The sequence below is a fragment of the Sceloporus undulatus genome, chromosome 6, assembly GCF_019175285.1.
Source record: "Sceloporus undulatus isolate JIND9_A2432 ecotype Alabama chromosome 6, SceUnd_v1.1, whole genome shotgun sequence".
In the NCBI taxonomy this organism is placed as follows: domain Eukaryota; kingdom Metazoa; phylum Chordata; class Lepidosauria; order Squamata; family Phrynosomatidae; genus Sceloporus; species Sceloporus undulatus.
The window spans coordinates 5,576,036-5,598,227 of record NC_056527.1 but is presented as its reverse complement, the minus strand read 5'-3'; the positions used below and the strand labels follow the sequence as shown (position 1 = coordinate 5,598,227).

The window sequence follows — 22,192 nt, the reverse complement described above, 5'->3', positions numbered from 1 at the left end:
GATTCTTGGTCTCTCGAAGTCCTAATACAAATGTTAGACCACTAGACCATGTTGTTGTTGTTGTTGTTGTTGTTGTTGTGTGCTTTCAATTCATTTCAAACTTATGGCGACTCTATCACAGGGTTTTCTTTGCAAGATTTGTTCAGAGGAGGGCTTGGCTTTGCATTCCTCTGAGGCTGAGAGAGCATGACTAGCCCACGGTCGAGCCGTGATTCGAACTCTGTTCTCCAGAGCTGTAATCCAATGTTGCTCAAACTATTACTTCACTTTAGCTCTCCCAATAAATAAGGTAACTGATAGATGATCATAAAGGAGACTGAATGTTATAGATATCAGTTATATGTCGTATATAGATATGTGTGTGTGTTATATATGTTTTATATATATGTTTGCAGTGTGTTTTGGACCTAAGAGATTTATTTTAGTATGATTTGTGAAAGGTGCCGGGGTTTTTTGTCGTGGTTGTTGTTGTTGGAAGTGGATACTGTTTGACACCGGCTTAACCGCCATGGCTCAGTGGTATGGAATTATGGGATTTGTAGTTTTGTCTTCTGTCTGTTGCCGCAACAAACTACAAACCCCAGGATCCCATAGGCAGGACACACATTAATCAAAGCATTGTCAAACCGTGCTAATTCTGCAGTGTAGTAGCAGCCAAGGCCTACAATAAAGCTTTTAGCCCCACTCAGGCTTCATCCGCACTGCAGAAATAATGCAGTTTGGTGCCACTTTAACTGCTGTGGCTCAACGCAACGGAATTCTGGGATCTGTAGTTTCATAAGACATTTATTAGCCTTCTGTCAGAGAGCTCTGGTGCCTCACAAAAACTCCCAGTCCCAGGATTCCAAAGGATGGAGCCCATGGCATTTAAAGCAATATCAAAGCGCATTAAATTTTGTGCCGAGGCAGCAACCTAAAACCACAACTTGACACTCCTATACCCTTCTCAGGCTACATAAGTGACATTGCTATTATATTCCACATTAGCTGCCATTATTATTATTATTTATGGCAACATCCCTTGGATTTCTGGGGTTTGTAGTTCAGTCAGGCCCAAGCGCTCCTTGGAGAATGGAATAGAATCACAGAACTGTTACTTTTTCACAGATATTCATGAGTCACGGTTGGAACTGTGACTGGCTTGAATGCCAAACTGTGATGTTCAGTGACTGTGATTCATTCTGCTCTTGAGCTCCAAACTGTGAACTACCAATCCCATAATTCATAGGCTGTTGCTAGGGCAGGGCCTCTAATCTGCCTTCAACTGCCACTTCGTCAGGAAAGGCGGGGGAGGAGCCAAATCACGAAGCTGCTAGTTCTCGCGATATTACAGCGCGAGGCAACTGATTACGTTCACGTTCGAGGAGTCAGTGCGCATGCGTCCCACATGAGGACTGACCCTCCCTTCCGAAGGAGGCGGGGCTTAACAGAAGGAGCGTCGTCCTTTCTCTTCTCCCTTCAGGCAAACGAGCGTTCAAAAATAAATGCGAGGGGGCGTGGCCTGGTGACGCCATCGCCTTTTCTGAGCCAGAGGAGAAAAGGGGCGGGGCGTGAGGTGGGCTGGCCAATGGGAGTGAGGGAGGAGGCGGGGCATAGCGTACGTAACGTGCGTGTAGTGCGCGCGCGCCCCGTGCCACAGAGGCAAGGGAAGGAGTGCGCGTGCGCGGGAAGGTGGGCTGGGCCGCTCCTTCCCTCACAGAGAGAAAGAAAAGGACGTTAATGGCGGCAGAGCTTCGCCTTGTCTTCCTCAAGGGCTCCTCTGAGGGAAGGAAAGGGAGGAGCGGCGAGGGAGCGGGAAACGAAGCGCGGCGGCGGCGGCCAGGTAAGGGTCACTGCGAGGGAAGAAAAGAGTTAAAGCGGTTTCAAATCGGATTATTTCTGCAGTGTGTTTAAGGCTGCGTCCACACTGGAGACATAACCCGGTTTGGCAGCGCTTTAATGCTCTGTCTGGCTCTCTGCTATGGAATTCTGGGAGTTGGAGTTTGTTGTGGGGCCCAGAGCGGAGCTTATTACTTTGATAATGATAATGATGCTGTACTCTCCTGTCTTCCTTTGACTGAAGGCGAGACACAAGATCACAGTCTAATAATGATGGCGCTGTAATAGGAAAGCCAGGCATGATATGAAAGTATAGCGATATGATCCTGTGTCTCCCTTTTATTGAAGGGGGACAGGAGGAGGGAAGGTCAGCCAGGAGCCCTGCGTCCTTTGCCCCGGATCAGGGAGTCTGGGGGGCTGCCATTTGGTCTAGAAATAGTAGCAACTTAAAGAAAGAGAGGAAAAGGTCTTTAGGGAAGGAAAGGCGAGAGTGGGTTTGTGTTGCCAACAAGGGCTAGCACAGATTCCTGGGTTGGTCATGGTGCCCAGATGAGAGATGGCATTGTAGTTGTGGGCCCTTGGCTCTGGATCCTGCAAGGCTGGGCTCTCCCTACTCCTCTTGGGTCAGGCTCTCATTGGTCTGGAGGGCCATTGTGGCCTTCTTCGTTGGCTTGGCAGTGTCTCTCTCTGCAAGGCCTGAAGCAGGGAAAGATCTCTTTAAAGGCCTGTTTGTGTGCCAGCATCCTGGGGTTGAAGCTGAGGCATGCAGAGCCACCGTCCTTCACTCTCCCCGCCCCTCTCCATAAGAAATAGCTTTTCATGATCATATCGTCTTTTCAGAACAGACCCCTCTGCCTTTTAATGGATGATGAGTCAGGACTGAGAAATTGTAGAAGCTGACTGTGAATAAAAGAGTCCGCTCCAGAACTGTTCTGGGTTTACAGTGTACCCCAATGTCTATAGCACTCTTCTGTTTGGAGCAAAGAAACATGGAGGATTTAACCCTATGAGGTTATAATTAATTGCCACTGAGTCCCTTACAAATCAGTTGAGTTTTAAGACCTGGCTGCTTTTGAAACAGTAGCTGGGTATGGATGCTGTTAGGCAGGGTTTCTCCCACAAGTGCTCAGTAAATGGACACTACATCAGAGAGCAGGGGTTTTTATTGCCTTGTGCCAAGATGAGATTGGTTAGGAAATATTTAGCCATTGGATGCATTTAAATGTTTCTGATTCTGGGTTGTCAAGGATAAGCAAACACACTGTTGCAGAAGGCGGACCGTAAACAAACCACAGACCAAAAGGTCCCTAGTTTAGCACTGATTTCTATTTCATTTTATACTAGTTTAAAAAACCCCAGTGATAAACAAACAGTATGCGGCAACATGTCAGGCCAATGTGGTGTAGTGGCTTGAGCCAGAGGATCCTGGGAATTGTAGTTTATTGTGGCACCAGAGCTCTCTGACAGAGGAAGGTAGCTCTCTCACAGAGCTACAGCTCTCAGGATCCCTAGCCCTGATCCAGAGCAGTTAAAATAGTCTCAAACTGGATTATTTCTGCATTATATTTTGGACTAGAGACTCTGGAGACCAGGGTTCAAGTCCCACCTCAGGCAGGGAAGCCCACTGGGTGACCTTGGGCAAGCCACACTCTCTCAGCCTCAATGCAATGGCAAATGATAGGTTCACCTTAGGGTCACTATAAGTTGGAAATGACTTGAAGGCACACAACAACAACAAATAGTACAGGATTACAAAAACAAATCAGACAGCAACAAAAACACAACAAAACAGCAGTATGCTGTTATTTCTGTATGTCTCGTGTATAGTTCTTTATAATTTACCAATCCTTTTCTTTATCAAATGCTATTTGGTACAGATAAATCTGTTTCAAAAGATATGAGTAACTTGTCCTGGTGGTACTTTGTTTAACTTGACTTTTGAACACAACAAATCAGGGAAAGATCTAATTTGTGGATGGGTTGGGGAGCATTGTTTCAGCAGTTTGTTGAGGGAGAAACAACCCGGAGCACCATTTCCTTTGGGATTCTGATGTCCCATTAAACCAGCGGTGGACTAGTCCACTATTTGCTTGCCCGATGCTAGTGATATGTTCATCCTGCTGCTTATGAAAGAAGCCAGTGTTGCCCTGGACACCTGACATGTCATGACCTGCAAGCTAGGTCACTATTTCCACAAAGGTCGGTGGCTAAATGTTTGCTGTTTTCCCTTCAGCAAACTGGGGTGCATTGCAGATGGGCCCATGAGGCCCTGTCATTACGCGCGAGGGGTGGCGCTTCCTGATGCGCCTTGGCCCTTGCGTGTAATGACTATGTCAAAATGGTGGTGGCCGTTCCACATGGCCGCTGCCATTTTGACGTAGCAGACGTTCTGCGTACGCACATTGCGCCGGGGCGTGAGTGCGCGACTAGCGCCTCACGGCGTCTCTTCCGGGGGCCAGGAAGGAGCGCAATTTTCGCATTCCTTCTCTTCAGCATCCAGGAACCGCACCGTTTGGCTGCTGCAGTTCCCGGACGCTGCAACCGGCAGCGGTGGCAGACTGCCGCTTCTCAGCGGTCTGTAACAGGGCTGAGTTAGCTAAAAAGAATCTGTACCTTTCTGGTCAAGGCAAGGGTGGGAATCATCTTAGCTAGCCATATTTTTTGGGACTGCTGTTCATAGCATTTTTACGGTAGTTGGGTTGTGAGTCCAATTCCAATAACAGTTGTAGAGCTTCATAATTCTCACCCCTGTTTTTCGTGGTCTTTGTGTGGTTTGGGTGTATGATACTCCTCATTTCTAACAGATGTGGGCCGAATGAAACATACCGCTTCTTAGTTCTGAACCCTGTAGTAGTTGCACCCTCACTGCAGAAATAATCCCCTTTAACTGCCATGGCTCAGTGCAGTGCAATTCTGGGAACTATAGTTTGTTGTGGCAGAGAAAGCTAACTACAATTCTAGAACTCCATAGCACTAAGCCATGGCAGTTAAAGTGAATTATTTCTGCAATGCGTATGCAGCCATTGGTGCATTGGTATTGGTGGTGTGCTCTTTTTCTCACTCCACCACTTCCACACAGATAGAGGCACACATCATAACCCATTTGTAAAAGAGAGTGGGAAAGGAGCAGAGATTAATTCTGCTTTGTCCAGTGCTTTGTTTAGGAAATAATCTTGGGCATATCTGCAGTTTAAATATTCTCTCCCCCTGAGCTCACCTTCTCTGACAAAAGCTCTTCAGCATCTATAGAAGTTCTGTCTTCCGCTTGGTTCACGTGGAATTCCCTCTGACTGGTTATCATTGGTTTCTTGGTAATACAGGAGGAGGCATTGCTTCCAGCCTTGGCATTCTACTCCCTCTTTATGACTGCAGGCATTCTGAGCTGCTTGAGTTCTGATGTGCTTCTTTTTCTCCAGGGTGGAAGTGGTGAGGAGTGGTAGGGCTTCCTGCTGCTGCCATGGGGGCACAGGATCGGCCTCAGTGCTTCTTCGACATAGAAATCAATCGCGAACCAGGTAAGACTTGGGGACTCTACACCTTAACTCTTTTACTGGAGAGAGATTTGACACACTGCTTGCAATAAGTCAAACCACAAAGAGTGCAGGCAGAGCGTCCCCATAGAATAAGTGTAAGTCATATAGCTGCTATATTTTGTGTTGTCATGAAATTGCCATTTCTCTCTGATGTCACTCAAAGAAAGTAAGTAATGACTTGCTGCAACATGCAAATGTGATATTTTATGGAACTTAAGTATCAATAAATAAGTGGAAAATGGGTAGTATAAAGCTTGACTCTGATTAACTGAGGTAGTTTTGTACAAATGATGGATGGCCAGGGTTGGGAAATTAAGCAGAATTGTGCAGGCTTAGTGTAGGTCTTTTGCACCAGGGTCAAGTACTTGTAAAAAACCAAAACAGATTCGTAAATTTATAAAAAAGAATTAAAAGTCATAAAATATAAAACATGAAAAAAAGATTAAACGATCAACAGTGTTAAAATCAGATCAAAACATACGCTGTTAAGCACATGCACACATATCCCTATACAACAATTATGGAAATACAGCACATAGTTTAGGTGGGATTTGCCTTTAAAAATCAATCCTGAAATGCCTGTAAAAGCAGATAAGTGTTTGTTTGTGAAAAGAAAGCAGAGATGTGACAGTCTTAAATTCTCTGGGAAAGGAGTTGTAAAGTCTGTATTCTCTCAGATTAAGTCCAGTTGAACTGAGTGGAACCTCTGGATAGATTTTGTAGAAAACTGCGTTTTAAACCCTGAGTCCTGAGGCTGTAATCTTTTAACAGATTATTTTTTTTTTTTGCTTTCACTTTTAAAGCATAGCAGTCTACAAAAATGCAATTATTAGAATGATGAGTTAAACAGGTAACGGTTTTCCAGCTTGAAGAAAATTCAATATGATCTTCATCTGTTTACTATGTGGGTTTATACACACACACACACACACACACAAATACATACTGGAGAATTCATAGTCTTGGGAAAAATCTTGGGTGTTTCTGTTGTCACTTGTTCAGGTTGCTAAATTTCTTCTGATACTTCTTTGTGATGCCAGCATTTTGACTGGCTTTTTATATTCAGGTACTCTGAACGCCCTAGCAGAAGAAAAGCAGGAAATTATTTTTAGACAGTGTACATTGTATGTATGTAATGCCTTTATATGCTAAAGCTCATTTTCTTGTCATTTTTTAACATCAGACTCTTAACAGCTTCACTTTTGTAAATGTAGTGTTTTACTGTGATAATTTTAGTAAGCATTGCAGACTGTTTTTATTACAAGCTGCTATAAGAGCCAGGATGGGCTGTTCTAGTGGGATTGCACAGTTACATGATAAATGGAAATAGAAGTGATAAGATTTGGAGATTTAAAATACAGTTACTGTATTTTCTGGCGTATAAGACTACTTTTTAACCCAGGAAAATCTTCTCATAAGTTGGGGGTCGTCTTATATGTCGGGTGTCATCTTATAGGGCAGGTGCTGTAACATCTGAGCTGGACTGCAGAATCTGCAGTCGCTGCATATGTAACTGAAGGGTGGATCAAGCTGCAGGCATCCGGGACGCCTGAGGTATGGAAAAAAGAGCCATGTTTGCAATACCGCTCTGATAGTCTTGGAGACAGGGAGGGCTGGGCAGGCAGGGAGAGCTGACCAATCCAAGCAGGCTTCGTATACAACAAGTTTTCCTGCTAAGTACCTGCATGTCATAATCATTTGAATTAAAATTACCATATTGAAATCAAATCTGATTTTTAAAATTTTTTTATTTGGTTTGCATTGGAAGAGGGGTAGTCTTATACAGCGAGTATATCCCAAACTCTGTATTTTAAGTGGAAAAGTTGGGGGTCGTCTTATACACCGGAAAATTCGGTACTTCCTAGTTCCACAATATTTCAAAGTAGTTTATTTTCTTTTATGACTGTACCTCACATACTCTTGTTGGCAATAAATGAAAATAGTAAATATTTATGTATTTGTTTTAGAAATTTAAATATTTTTTATGTTTGACCACACATCTCTATTTCCCTTCTCACATATACATTGCTATAAATACAGATGAGCTTACATGCTCTCTAGCAAGAAGAGAGAAATGAAATGAAAAGCACAGCTAGGGTGTGCAAATGTGTCTGTTTACTTCCAAGATGTGACAAGAGAAAAGGATATGCACAAGACTGATACTTATGTAGTTTTCTACAGTATAACACTAATGCAAAAAAGTCTCAGTTCATTACTTCTTGATCAATGCTTATATTAACACCTGGTTTGAATTTCTGGTTTGATTTCATAGAGGTTGTGTTCAAGTCTACTTGGCATTTCTGTAGCTAACAACAAGCCTATTAATCTTCATATTACCTGAAGCCTGTAAAACTGCACAAAGCTTAAGTAACTAAGAGGGGGACAGTTAGTCATTCAAAAGCAGAAGGCAGGTTTGCAGTTCACAACCTGCTCCTTTTGAATCAAGACAACAAACTGAGTTCCTGCATAGTAATTCTTTGGTTGCCCCTCTATGGATGTTCTTCCTCTGTCAATAAACACAATTTCTCACATTGCTATCCTGCAATGGAGGCTTTAGGCTGACCAGGAAGGGCTTGGCAGGATCCATGTTGCCATGCTCTGCAGTTTACACTTACGCTATAGTTCTTCCCTTTCCCACTTCTGCAAAACTTGGGCAGCAAAGAGAGGATTGATTCAGTATTTCCCAAGTGACACTAAACATTTATCTGTGAGTATCACCAAAAGGAGACAAAACTGAAAGAGAGCCAGACTTTTTTAAACTGAAGTTTACTCAAGAACTTTACTGAAAACTCAGTACTTTGGGTTAGCTGGTCTGTGAACAAAACTAAAATACTATCTTCTCATTCCAGTTGGTCGTATTGTATTTCAACTTTTCTCTGATGTATGTCCAAGGACTTGCAAAAATTTCCTCTGCCTATGTACAGGTAACTTGCTTCCTCATAGTCATGAATGATTGTAGCTACTTTACAGCTTAACTCCAGGGTCCACCTACAGAGGCCACATGGTTAGTAAGACCAACCATCCTGCGTAATACTTCCAGGGTGCCAAAATTGTACTCACATATATTAAAAAGCTCAGCATTGGCCAGTTTGTTTGACGCATTCCTTTGCAATACCTTTTTAGTTCTCTAACATACAGAGGTCTTAACTACAAAGCTATATGTATATATGATACTACTGTGAACCGCTTTGATCGCTGCGGAAAAGCGGTATATAAATAAAGTATTATTATTATTATTATTATTATTATTATATCTATAACATGGTAGAACATCAATTTCCCTGCGAGGTATTATAGCCTAGGGATGAAAATATAGTTACACTTGCGTGTGCACACACACACATATGGAAACTATTTGAGCATTGGATCTTTGTTCTTAACATACCAGAAGTAGTTTTGTGTGGCATTGGTTGCAAAAATGTGTGGTTTAGTGCTAAAGCAGAAACTGTTTTAAAAAGCATTTTTGAATGTTCTTTGATATGTGCCTCTTTGGATGTTCCTGCCTAGCAGTCACCAGAGGCACAAGGAGTTGTTTAGGATTCTCGTGTCCTCTTCCCACACCCTTCACTGAAAAATAGAATGAACAGACAAATAGGAGCTTGGGAATGTTTTTCCGGCAGGAGGTCTCTTTTTGGCCCAAGATATGAAATCCAATTTCAATTCTCCCAATCTTTTTCTGGAGACAATCTTGGAGAAGTTGGCATCTGCCAAGTGTTCACAAAAAATGCTGTTATAGTCATGATATGCCAAAAAAAACCCCAGTCACCCCTCACCTGCCGTGTTAAATGTCTGGGGGGAGAGGGACAAAGAGTTAGAAAATCTTCAAATATTTCAGTCCGTACAGTAGAAAAATAATTATTCCTTTAAGGTCAGTTTTGTGATTGCATCTGTGCTTTCAAGTGGAGCATATAGACCAAGACATTAAAGACTGCAAACAGTCAGTATTCTGACTTAAATAGTAGTTGCTCAGGGCTTCCTTGGCAGTGGCATGGTAAATCCACTCTGGGTTTTAATTGTGACTCCAAAAGAACTATCCAAGGTGCTTAATTCATTTTGGGAAGATGATTCAACATGTTTTAAAATTCAAACTAACACTTGGAATTGATTTACTGATAATGTTACTGATAATGGAATTCACTTAAACTTAGAAGCCTTGAGTCTATGGAAGCTACTGCTACCAGCTTCTTTATATCAGTCAGTCTCAAAGGTGCTACAATAATAATAATAAGACTCCTTTGCGTACTGATTTTCCAGACTAACACACCTATGTCTTTGAATTCTACTGTCTTAGTCTACAGTTCCATCTTGAAATCAATATTACTGTGATGAGATTTTTAAGCTTGTAGTTGACATATGTTTCTTCTCTGCAGGCGAAAAAGGAATTGGGAAAACAACTGGGAAAAAACTCTGCTACAAAGGTTCAACATTTCATCGTGTGGTTAAAAACTTCATGATTCAAGGCGGAGACTTCAGCGAAGGTAGACACTGAGAGAAATTAAATTTCTCACTCCAGTGTCATTAAACTGGCAGGGAATGTGTTGCTAGAACATTTTACAAAACCAGTACTTACTTTCATTTTAAAAGTTAATATTACAATGAGATTAAGTTTTTAAAATTCTTGTAGGCCCTAATGAAATGTGTAGCTTGGCCTCTGCCCTCAAAGCAAAGGGTAATTGAGGCTTTATAGAAAACAAGGTGAATACAAAGTTGACCAATTAGCTTACTGCTTATATATGAGTGATATCTGAAAATTCTGTTTCTGATGCATTGCTTTATGGAATGCTTGAACCTATATAGCATCTGTACTTAGTGTCCCCTCACACACTGTCTTTTTGGAAATGAAATAAAGTGGCATGTTAATCAGAATATCTCTACGCAAGATTGATCAGCACTTCTTAATTTGTGGTTAAATCCCTGCATGGAATTTGCAAGCATTTGATTGAATCAGTCATGTAGCTTATTGTGTTTGTCAATCCTGTGTTTGCATAAAGGGCTGCAGATATGCCCAAGAATTGCAGATATAAGGTTTCTCCAGTCTTCCAGATAATTCACATAAATGAACAGTCTAGGAATGTTGCTTGATGAGATGAATTTAAACGAGATTTAGAACTAATGTCTTCAGACCTAGTGTATGACTGTCCATCTACTGCTCTGCTCATTAACCTACTCCTTGGTTACTATTGCTTTCTTCATCCCTGCTACAAAATGCCTGCCTTTGTCCCTGCACTGAAGGCTTACTTGGAATGTAAGTTGAGCATCTGTAACTGAGAATTCGCTTGAAATCAGAATTAATCTAGGGAACAACTGCAAACGATTTTGAGAAATTGGGCATCTTCCCTTGTTAAAGAATCACAGTTTTTCTGTTAGTACAAACCAGCCACCTTCATGCATGTGACTCTTTTTCTGGTGCTCCCTCCCACTTCTTTCCCAGCCCTTTAGAGAACAGGAGGTTAACAGGCAGTAAAAGGGCAAAGTAACCTCTAACATGTTCCTTATGCATCTACCAAAGATATTGATTTGATGAGTGATCTGTTCGTGACTATAAGCGTTGTAAAATTGATAGGCCACTAGTTCGTGATCATAGGAACAGTTCCAGTTTTTAAAATACCTGTGCCAAAATTTAATTTATACTTTTTAATATACTAGGTAATGGAAAAGGAGGTGAATCTATTTATGGAGGATATTTCAAAGGTAAGGTCTAATCATTCTTGATCAGTTGCTTTATTTTGGGGAGGTTTGATTCCTGATGTGTTTAATAAAAAGGTGTACAATAGATGACTTTTGCATGAAAGTAACATTGCATGGATATTATCTATGTGCATGTGTTTTAAATACAACCATTGTAATAATAGCGTTAATGATCAAAATTTATTGCGGCTAATGTAGTGGTTAAACATGACTGCAGCATGGAGGCTAGGCAACTTGATTCATGAAAACTCCTTTCTTCCTGCCTAAAACTGTCAACATATTCTTTTGTTTATAGAGAATGTGGTCTTTTGCAAAATGAAAAGGTAAGAGACAAAAACTCAACACAAATTCAGATTGTTCCCCTGCACCCTTCCTAATATATGGACCACTGATAATGAATTTGTGGCTGGGTAAATATAGCTTGGAGAGAAGCCTAGAGGTTGTTTGAGAAGCTCTAAGGCAGTTTTCTCTTTCAATAACAAAATAATTGGATTCCAAATAATTATCGCTGAAAAAGTCTTAAGTCTTCCTTTCCCCCATCCTACTCTTTCAAGGTTTGTATGGGTACTGAATTCTCAAAATATTTTTCAGCATGTACTTTCCATAGAATGGGATAAATTAAGGTATGTTTATGAATTAGACTCTTTAAGTTTCATATTATCGGTTGCTGATTTTTAGAACAGATATTGAACCGCTGTTGCAGTATTGGTTACAAACTATACAGAAAGTGCTTGGATCGAATTACAGTGTCTGATACTCATTTTAATTCAGTTTGATGCATGGTCCAAAAGATACTTTCAAAGGATTCTTAATACTGTATAGTTAGATGTTAGCAAATATTGATGGCCTGTTGACAAACTCATATTCTAAAAGTTTTCGATTCTTGTTTTCTATGATGTTATTATGGGTAAGTACAGTACAAATACTCTGGTTCTGTAACTTTGCTATCAAATAGTTCAGCCATAATTGCTATGACTGTGCACATAAGAAATCTGTTTTCCTGACTAAAATTAGTGTTGCTCAGTATCTCTGTTCTCATCACCAACCTAACATTTTACTTTAGAAAATTTAACACATTCGTACTGGTCATGAAATGAGAACATGTGCTTTTCTCCTTCGTTTTATTTTATTTTTTCATTTAGTGAAAAACACTGCTGTAGACCTAAGAGATTTATCACTGTTAGTGTGGCTTTTGAAGTATGTGGAAGGTGAAGGGATGGGAGAAGGAATATTGGAATGGGTTTAGACTCAGTTGTACCAGCAGCAGACTCCAGTTAATCATAACTTAAGGGCCATTTATATCAGTGAGTCTACTCTGTATGTGATTAAACATGGGTCTATCCCAGTGTTTGAAACAACTTTTATAAAGAGAAGGATTCCTGTCCCACTACGCCTATTCACTTCACTTCACGCTTTTGGTATGGTGGGTAGTAGTCTATAGATCACTGGGGGGATTACTGTGTATTATTTCTTTTTCTCTGCTGACATTTTTTTTAATACCCCAAGAGTGTCCTAAGAAGTCTCGGAATACAGAAAACGTAATCCTCAATTAGCCAGACATTGGTCTCTTTGCTGGGAATATAGTGGGCCTTAATTACCCACTGATAAGCCCCTATCTTGTGACGGGCATTCTGCAAGTTACTGTTTTATTGTCGGTCCGTCCATGTCCCATTCCCCCCACCATCGGTTCTTTAGTTCCATGGCCTTGCAGATAATCTGTATAGGATCCATTTGTAGAAAAAGTTTTTGAACAGCAAAACTGGAAATCCTGTGTTTGACATTTTGGGCAGGGCTGCTGTGTCTCAAAACTGGGTTAGTTGGACATGTGGTCTGACCCAGTAAAGGCAGCTTGATAAACAAATCTACTACTTACAGTTTTAAAATCATTTCTTTCTTTCTTTCTTTTTTGTTATTAGCCTTGCAAAGCATTATTTTAATAGATGCTGATTTGTTTGTTCAAACTCGTTCCCATTTTAATTGTGTAGATTGCTTTTTAAATTTAAATTTCTCTGCTATAAAGTTGGGTAATTCCGTATTGTTATTTACTGACATTTTTGAAGTCTGTAAAGTCATAGAAGCTAATGGACTTTTCTTTTCTTTTCTTTTTTGAAACAGATGAGAACTTTATTTTGAAACATGATCGGGCATTTCTTTTGTCAATGGCAAACAGAGGGAAACATACCAATGGTTCCCAGTTTTTCATGTAAGTAGATGTAAATTGAAAGTTTAGTTTTTTTCCAGTGGAGAAGCGCTGTTCATGAGAAAGATGGTATTGCTAAAATCAACCTTAAAGCGACGAACAATGTACTCTTATTTGCTCCTCTCACTAATAAGAGATGAATCTTAAATTTTGTGAGTAGAATGTTTGTTCTGCAGTAATTGACTTTACTTCAAATCTTTAAAGAGTATAAAAATAATAAATTAAGAGTTTCAGTACATAAATCAGTTTTAGAATCTTATTTTTAAAAAAGAGGCAAAAATTGCATCCCATTTCAGCTCCTGGCAATGAGAAAGCCCTTTACAGAAGTTTTCCCCTATGCATTTAGTGAACACATCCCAGTATTGTTTCATCTTTGCCCTATCTGCCCCCTGATCTTCATGCATTTGGTTAAAGTTTGAAAGGTGGAGTTCAGGTATTGGTTGCTATGCACATAGTGTCGTCTTCAAGACCTCTGAATGTATGAGTATTGAGCAGTAGCACATGTTCACTTAGTACATGGAGAGAAACTTCTGAAGAGGGCTAAAGTCAATGAAAATTATGTGGATTAGATCATGTTGACCAGAATGCATCTGCAAGCAGCAGAAAAAGTTTTTTTTCAAAGAGTCATTTTGTTTAGGATGAGATATTTTTGGAGTTTATCATAAAGGCTTCCATTTTACAACAGAGTACATGTATAATAAAAAGTGTTTCTGCACACAGTTTATTTTGACAAGATTTTATCTAATACATTTAATGGCAAAATTGGACATTTCAGAAGTTTTGTTTCAAAACTGATCTCAGATTCAAAAATATATTATGAATACTAAGTACCTAGTGGGCTGAAGTTGACAAATTGTCTCCCCAGTCATTCTGCTTAATTTTATTAGCGTATTTCAACATGGGCCTTGTTTTCTGCTAATTACTTTCCATAATTACAAAAAAAGTATAAGTGTTATTTACTATGGCTTTGTGTTTGAGAAAAGTGGGTTTGAAGTTTTGTTACATTTTACATTGATATCTTTTCATACTTAAAAAAATAATCCAAGTTGCTTTAGTCACATATTTGTAAACTTTGCCATCTTTCTTAGTGGATGAGAATGAATGGTGCTTCACTGCCTTGTTAAAGGAATACTGTATAATGTCCAGAAGGACTATATCCTTTCTGTCTGAAGAGATCAAATAAGTTCAGATAAGAGGCATATTTAGGTTGCTTCCTAAAGAATGTCCCAAAAATGGAAAGTCATTATAAACATAAGTGGAAGAATTGGTAACCTGTTTTCCTTCATACTTCATTAGGAAAAGAGATTCAGGCTTGAAGTGAATTCTCTTGTCTAGTGTAACAGAAAAGTGGCTTCTTTTGAAAATTCAGACTGGCATTAATCATATCTTCAGTAATAAACAAAATACTTTGTTCATTATCCTTACTACCTTCTTTGCTCACACGTTTCCATTTTTAAGCTTATCTGAACAAGAGAAATAACAACTTCTACAACTGAGAAAGCACATTGCCCAAGAGGCTACTGATGGGCTCTAAAGTTTCTTTGACATGACAATGCAGTTATATGAGTCAAAACTGGATTAATAGGTATGCTCTGTATTTTATAGTGTAGTGTTTAATTTGAAAGGTTCTGATACAGAGTTTAAACAGTTGGCTCAGTTTTCTAAAAAGATATAATAAGATGAATAGTTAACCCTACCGCCACAGTTCAGAGGAAGTGATTTTATATAGGCATAGATCTGTACGTTCACTGAATATAGGAAGTACATTGAATAGGGAAAGTAATCTCGGTGCCTCTCATATTTCCAGAATTATAACCAGAAACATAAGTTGAACTAAAATGAACAGGTTCTACACTAATACAGCTGTTTAATGTGTGATCATTCTTCAAGGGTTCATTCTTCTGATTTTTAATTGAAATGGGGGGTTGAGTGGTAGGCAGCAGTAGATTTAAAGGCAATGAATGAAGTTTGCTGCACATATGACAAGATGCAGAGTTTCTTTCCAGCTGCCCCTTCCATCCATCTCTGCTTGTGATGGAGAGTGTTGCAATGTTACTGGACAGTTTACTTCTGAAGTAGCAGTTCAGTGTCCCAGAGTTAAATGCACTGGAACCTTTGGGGGAAACAGAGAAGAATGGTTGCAGATGAAATGGCAAAGGGTTATCAAGTACCCAGTAGCTTGGCAAAGCTACATATCTGAATCATTATTGGTGCCTTGGCCCCAGAGGCAACATGTTGGATGAGAACAGGGTCCCTGTGCCATTTAGAGCCATTGCAGATATTCTGTGCTCCATATCCATGGGATTGTAGTGTCTCACCCACATATACATGTGGAAAAACATATTTTGACTTAAAGGTTTCAGGGAGGAATGTTCTTAAAGTACTAATCCCTGCACAATAAGTTTCAGCACTATGATCTCCAATATTTAAAAAGCCCTACAGATAGGAAGATTAGCTATGGCTCTTCAATTTGTGGTACATAATCAATTAGAGGGCCAAATGTGTTTGACCAATAGCTTGATCAGTTCACTCTGATACCATAGATCTAATGAATGTAGAAAACATATTGTAGATTATAGGCTCACAGAGTTGGAAGGGATCTCATGGGGGAAAGGATACTATTACAAAATACCTTCTTGCTGTAAGACAGGCTAATATTGTATAGAACACTTCAGAGCCTTGTACAGAATACTTTAGGAGTTCATGTCAATATAAAAGCTGAAGACTGGGACCTAAATCTTACTGTTAGTCCAAGCTAATGTAGACCTGTGTTGACTCACCAACATTTGACTCAGTTGGTTTACTCTAGTTGGGACTAAACAGTAGGATTATGACCAAGATTACCTCCTAGGGCCCCCTGGGGGGAGGCTGAATTTCATTTATTCCCCATGACCCTCCCTGAGATCTCTCTTCTTCAAAGCTGTGCCTTTTGTATACTCAGGAATCACCTCAAGAATCAAGTTCAGGAAGGGCCTGTATCAACTGAATGGTGAGGGTTCATGGGCCATATCTGGCCTATGATTAGAGATCTATGTCCGCCATAGATTTTTCATGGGAAAACATGCAAGGAACTGCTGTACCAGTACAACTGCTCTACCTGGACCAAATGCTGAAACCTAGTTTATGTTTGGTATAATGAGAATGAGCCTAGGCATGTCTTGGCCTCAGGTACCTCTCACCCATTTCCTCCTCCTGTTTACCCATGTGGAGATCAGGAATAATAAGTTGCTATATCTGAACCCTATACTGATAGATGTGAATGATTGTTACTAAAAATAAAACAGCATCATAAACTGTGGTTCAAAGTGGCTTGTTTCCACTGACCATAGTTAAGATTAACCATGATTTAGATTTGTTCACATAAAAGCTGTGGTTAATTTAAAATGGAATAGAAAGCTTCTAGACTCCTTGCTGTTTCGCAGAAGAAAATGGGGAAAGCACTCAAGTGAAGAAGGCTTGCTTGCCACATAATCATAATATCAAATTTGTTTTAGTATTACATCCAGATCAAACTCTTTTCTCCTACAATGTAAATGGACTGTGTTGGTCAGTAGTGGACAGCTTTAAGCCTAAGATTGATTTTGGCCTATAGTTTCCATCAGCCCTATCCATTGATGACAGATTATGGGAATTGCAGTGCCGAAACATCAGGAAGACTTCAGTTGCCTAGCCTTGGTGAAGAACACATTTGGAACCTGGAACACACAGATATAGCAGAGTATAGACTAATAATGGAGTTGTTATTGATAGCATGAGTCCCAAGACATAGTGGTTGAAATTGAAGTTTGTAAAGTTAGTGTGGCTTTATCTTTGCTAGGAAACAAATCAGAAACAAACAGTGACTAAAATTCAGAGGACTACATCCACAGGAAGGTTTTCATAATCGTTTGCGCACACACTTTTCAGGATATGTTCCTGAAGTTTCAGGGAACTTGATATAGTGGAGTTCAGCAAAGTGAACGGGCTGATAGTATAATGAAAAGTCAGCAGCCAGTCTCCAGTGAGTGTTGGCATTTTCTTCTTATATGCTGGGCTGTTATGATCTTCGCTAATGCGCTGTAAAAAGCGTGTATCAAATCCCTTAGACATGTTTAAGTCTCTGAAACTGAACTGCAATATTTCTGGTCATGCCAGGAGCAACACCTTTTAAGTGTATTGACCAGATTCCACAGCATCATCTAACCAGTTCCTTCTGCTGAAAGGAAAGACAATGGAGAAGACTTCCAAAAATAATTATGTGATGCAGCTTGAAGGAAGGTGTACTGTTGCAATGAGAGGTGTTTGAAAATCCATCTGGGTTCATACAAGGCTTTGAGAGACCTGAAATTGACTAGATTGACTAGCCAGGTAGTGTTTAAAGTTAGATACTCTCAGCCTCAGAGGAAGGCAGTGGCAAGCCTCTGAACAAAGAAAACCCTGTGGTAGGGTTGCCATAAATTGGAAATACACCAAAGGCACACAATAACCACAAGAGTCTTGAGTTCTGTTTCTTAAAAGCAGCCCGGGTTTTCTTTTTGAGGCATTGTAAAACTTGCAACAGGTCTACATCTTTTTCTAAACCCAGCTTGTGCAGGAGGAGGATGGGAATGCCAGATTCCTAGATGTCAGAGCTAAGATAATAGAAGAGAATATGACTAGGATGATGATTTTTTGTCCTATTTCAAACTGCTGTTTGGGGAAAATTCTATTAAATGTAAAGCAGCAGAATTCAGGGGAGTGTATATTATCTTTTTGTAATAAAACATAGTTTGGGAATAGCTTTCCATTTCTCCAATGATTAACTTAAAGATATATGATTTTCCTGTGGGGCCCTTTTCACAACACCTCCCCCCCCCAATCTTTAATGAAGGACCAATTACATTAACCTACTTACATTGTAAATTTGTTATTCATTAATATCTATAATGCCTCCATAGTCTACACATAAGTGCCAAATTGCAGCATTAGTATAAGCACCTTGTGCTAGCTTTAATCTTTCAACACAATCTAGTATCTTAAGATTAGGGAGAATGATGCTGCCTTTGTGTTTTTGACTGACTTTTGGATGTGGTTTAAAAAGATAGCTTACTGTCTATAGTATAATTGACTCCTTTTTTCCCTTGGGGGAGTGAAAGATCCCAAAATTGAATGTACTTAGCTAACCATATAAGTAAAGGATTTGTGCTTTCAATATTCAAGTGCTGCTTTAGGCAGAGGTTTTAACAAGAGTGTCTGTTGTAGTGGAGGATGTCTCTTTACTGGTATAATCTTGCATTTGCTATTTTCCAAATATGACCATAAAGAAAATTTAGAGCCCTGTTTTTAAAATGTCCTTGGTATTGAGTACACTTTGAAAGCTGCATTCACTTGAAAAAGTTTAAATTTTGTATTAAACATAGACTCAGATTTGTTTGGAATTGTACTACAATTTATTTCTTGCCATTTTTGTGTAAAATTTACAGAAACAGTGTTACATCGTGCGCTCCAAAGGTAATGTCTCATTCCTCTAAGGCTGTGTTCTTTCTCTTCTTTCTTTCTTTCTTTCTTCCTTCCTTCCTTCCTTCCTTCCTTCCTTCCTTTCTGTTCTTTCTTGTCCTTTTCTGCTCATATGTGCATTAAATCTTGTGGTAGTAAAATTCTTCCAGCTCTGAGAGAGAGGATGTCTTTATGACAGTGCTATTTTAAAACCATAAATACAGTCTAGCCTCATCCTCTCAACTTGGAAAATTTAAGGTTGTGAAACAGTATCAAATTTATCAATGACTTGTAGAAAACCAGTTGTTTTCCTGAGAGAGCTCTTTCAAGGGCTCCAGAGGCAACATTTTCTAAGCAACTCTTCATTTAGAGGAAATTGTACAACTTTGGAAAAGGGAGGGACGGACAGGTTCTTATTCTATTGTGCAATAGATTGTGGAACAAATATTAGTGGAAAATGCATTGGTTGTTAAAAACACCTGCCACCTGTTTTGAACATTGCTCAAATACAACCTTTCAAACTTATTGGGGCACCTAAAATATGGAAAGAGGGAAGCAGGGCACAATTTATAATGTTTGTTGCTCCAGTTGCTCAAGGGTACTGTTCACTTTTGTCTCCCTCAATGACTTCTGTTTTGTTTTTACATATTTATGGTTGAGTAATAAAAAGACTAACTGTGAAAATAAGTGGATATTTTTTAAATGGAGAAATCTCCAGAGCTGTAATGGACAGCTGATGTTCAGTATTTCAATCGGTATTTGGAGTTGTTCTTCACGATATCCTTGGTAATATATTGGAAGTTCTATTCAAAGTATTCTCTTCAGTAGCATCTGCTGTAGTTTAAAGTATGCCAATTGCTTTACAATATGTCTCTTATTCGTCTTCACAGCTCTTCTGCTGGACAGTAACAAATGTTATAGTTATGAGAACTAAGACTGAGGGACATGCTACTAGTTTCTCAGTGCATTCATGGCTAGAGTAACATTTGAGTTTGTGACCTGAAGTCACAGAACCCCCAACTATGGAAGCACACTAGTGGAATGCTTAGCTGTTTTACGAAATGTCTACTTACAGATTATTTTGTCTGTATGTTGCTCATGTAGTAGCCCTTGCAGTATAGTGTATTATCTATATAAGAATCAACTCGTGGTGAGGTAATGTTTGGTTGCACATTCTGTTCCTTGTTTGTGAATGTTCTTTGGTGTTTGGAGCCCTTAAGCATGTGTTTAATGTTCACTGTATTGTATGTTTATTTCTGTGAAAATTAAGCATATGCCTCAAGTGTGATACTGCCAAGGCTTTCAGGACTTTAAGTGAAACAGAATATTTTGTTTTAAATTTGAAAATCACAATAACTCTATGTCCCTATTTCACTGAGGGCTTAATAAACACATTTCTACTCAATAGATGTTCCACATAATATCCACAAGGGGTTATGATGTACATTTCCACTACACACTATGCTGCACAGGCCAATTTAGACCCAGGAGAGGCCTTTTTTGAAACTCAAAGCATGGTGAAAAAAGCCCCATACCATACCTCTTAAAGAAGTTTGGGTGCAAAACTATTATCATCATTTTTTGAGAGCAGGTGCAGTCTCTAAGGTCTCCTAGAGGGCTAATGCGCTGCTACCCTAGTCTCCCACAGTTGTCCATCCCTGGTATAGGGAATGTCTGTGACCAAAGATACGTAAGCACCCCACCTCCCTTTCCTCTAGGAAAATGAGGCAGATGAGTTCCTTGGCCATCATTCATTCAAGGCTTCTAAACCAGCACTAGTTTTTGGTGTGGCTGTCAAGAATTGTGCGACCAAGAGCTGTAGTCCCTTAATAATAAACCTTTTAATTTATGGAAGTGAAATTTAGAGAACTATTTCATTTATATGGACAAATGTAACATATGTTAAGTAGGCTCAGGAGAAGGAGCTTTAATAACAATTTGAAATTATGAAATGGTCCTTGTTTTTTGCTAGAGCAATACTTTGTGTGGGTTTAAGGAGGATTCAAGTGTGTTGTATTTGATTTGTGATTTTTCCTGCATAACCTCAGGTGGTTCCATTCTAGAGTTGTATTATTGCACTGCCCTATTGACAAATGGGGACTGAGGAAACATCGAGTCCTAAATAGTCATTAGGACTATTAACATGTATGATTAACATGTACTGTATGTATGAATGAACTTTCCAGGGTAGCATTTATGTTTAGATGACCAAAAATCTAATTATTCAAAGGGAATTTGCTGGAACAAATTTTAACAAGATGCCTTTCTGGATCAGAATTATATATATTACAATCCTCATAGTGGAATGAATTCTCTGGATCCTGATGAAGTTCTTAATGATTTCAAAGCAGAGCTTTCCTGGAAAACAAGTTTGAAAGTAATATTGATGATGTTTCTAATGTGCTGCCCCCAAAAATGGTTTGGAATATTTGAAAGACAAACTAGTTCTTCCAGATAGTAAATTCCATTTTTAAAAGAAGCTGAAAACCTTTATATAGGTATTGAAAGATATCCAAAATGATAGGAACAAATAAACATGGCCATCACATTGCAAGCAGCGCAAATGAATTTCTAAGGCTTCGATCATGTACATTTTAATGTGAGAGTAAGTTCCACTGAATTGATAGAATTTATTTTGATTGAAAAATGAGGTGTAGGATTGCAGTGAGCCAGTGTAAATTCCCTCCACTCTGGCACACTCAGATGTTTTAGATTACAGTCCCCATCACTCCTAATCAACAGAACCCATAGTCAGGGATAATGGGAGTTGTACCCCAAAACATCTGGGAGACACAGTACAAGGGACAGCTAATTTATGACATTCTTTGAGCATAGACTTTCAACTACTACTTTTCTGTAGCAGTATCTGTAGACCATTCTTCAGTGAAATGGTTTAGAACTGACCCAGGAGAGTAGTGAGAGACCAGCTAGTTTGCAGAAACAAATGTTATACATTTCTGTGACTGATAGGTTTGATTGTTAAAAAGTGATGTATAGAGATAATACTTGTAGCCATACCTAATTTACTGTGATTCTGAAGTTACTTTCAAGAACCAGATTGCAATTCTGTGCAATGTGCAATAAATGAAATATGTGTACATCCATGATAATTCATCCAGTTCCTGCCATGGTGAAACTGAGAAGTTGATTTGTTTATATGCACTGCATGTATTCCATCTTAATGAGAGGAAAAAACTGAAAAGTGTGGTTTTGTGTTGCAATGTTAATCACTTACTCAAAAGTCCCTGCATTTAGTATGGACCCAGGGGTTTCTGTACAAAACTAACTGTTGTATTTTTTTTCTCCCCCTACTTTTTTGTTATGTGCACCATTCTGCCTTTTTACCTTCTCATCTGAACACCTGATTTCCCCCCCAAAAAAACATCTTCTCATGCATGTTGGTGTTAAACAGAACTACAAAACCTGCTCCTCATCTTGATGGGTAAGACCCACATCTTTATTTATTTTTTCCTGCATGTTGGAAAGATTTGGTCTTAGT

The 22,192-nt window shown here is 39.3% G+C and overlaps 1 protein-coding gene across 9 annotated transcripts in view; it reads left to right on the top strand.

The window, feature by feature from the left end:
* The first annotated feature begins 1,645 nt into the window (after positions 1–1,645).
* The window catches only part of NKTR (natural killer cell triggering receptor), a 43,215-nt gene continuing 22,668 nt past the window's right edge, over positions 1,646–22,192 (top strand). For 2 of the 9 annotated variants that reach the window (XM_042471589.1, XM_042471586.1), the window contains exons 1-7: positions 1,646–1,823; positions 5,231–5,333; positions 8,201–8,275; positions 9,722–9,829; positions 10,998–11,042; positions 13,155–13,242; positions 22,106–22,135. In XM_042471589.1, the coding sequence (XP_042327523.1) occupies positions 5,276–5,333; positions 8,201–8,275; positions 9,722–9,829; positions 10,998–11,042; positions 13,155–13,242; positions 22,106–22,135 (404 nt within the window). In that variant the 5' untranslated portion in view covers positions 1,646–1,823; positions 5,231–5,275. Of the gene's footprint in view, positions 1,824–5,230; positions 5,334–8,200; positions 8,276–9,721; positions 9,830–10,997; positions 11,043–11,334; positions 13,243–18,595; positions 22,136–22,192 lie in introns of those variants that run through there. The other 7 variants (XM_042471588.1, XM_042471587.1, XM_042471591.1 and 4 more) reach the window with 7 other exon arrangements.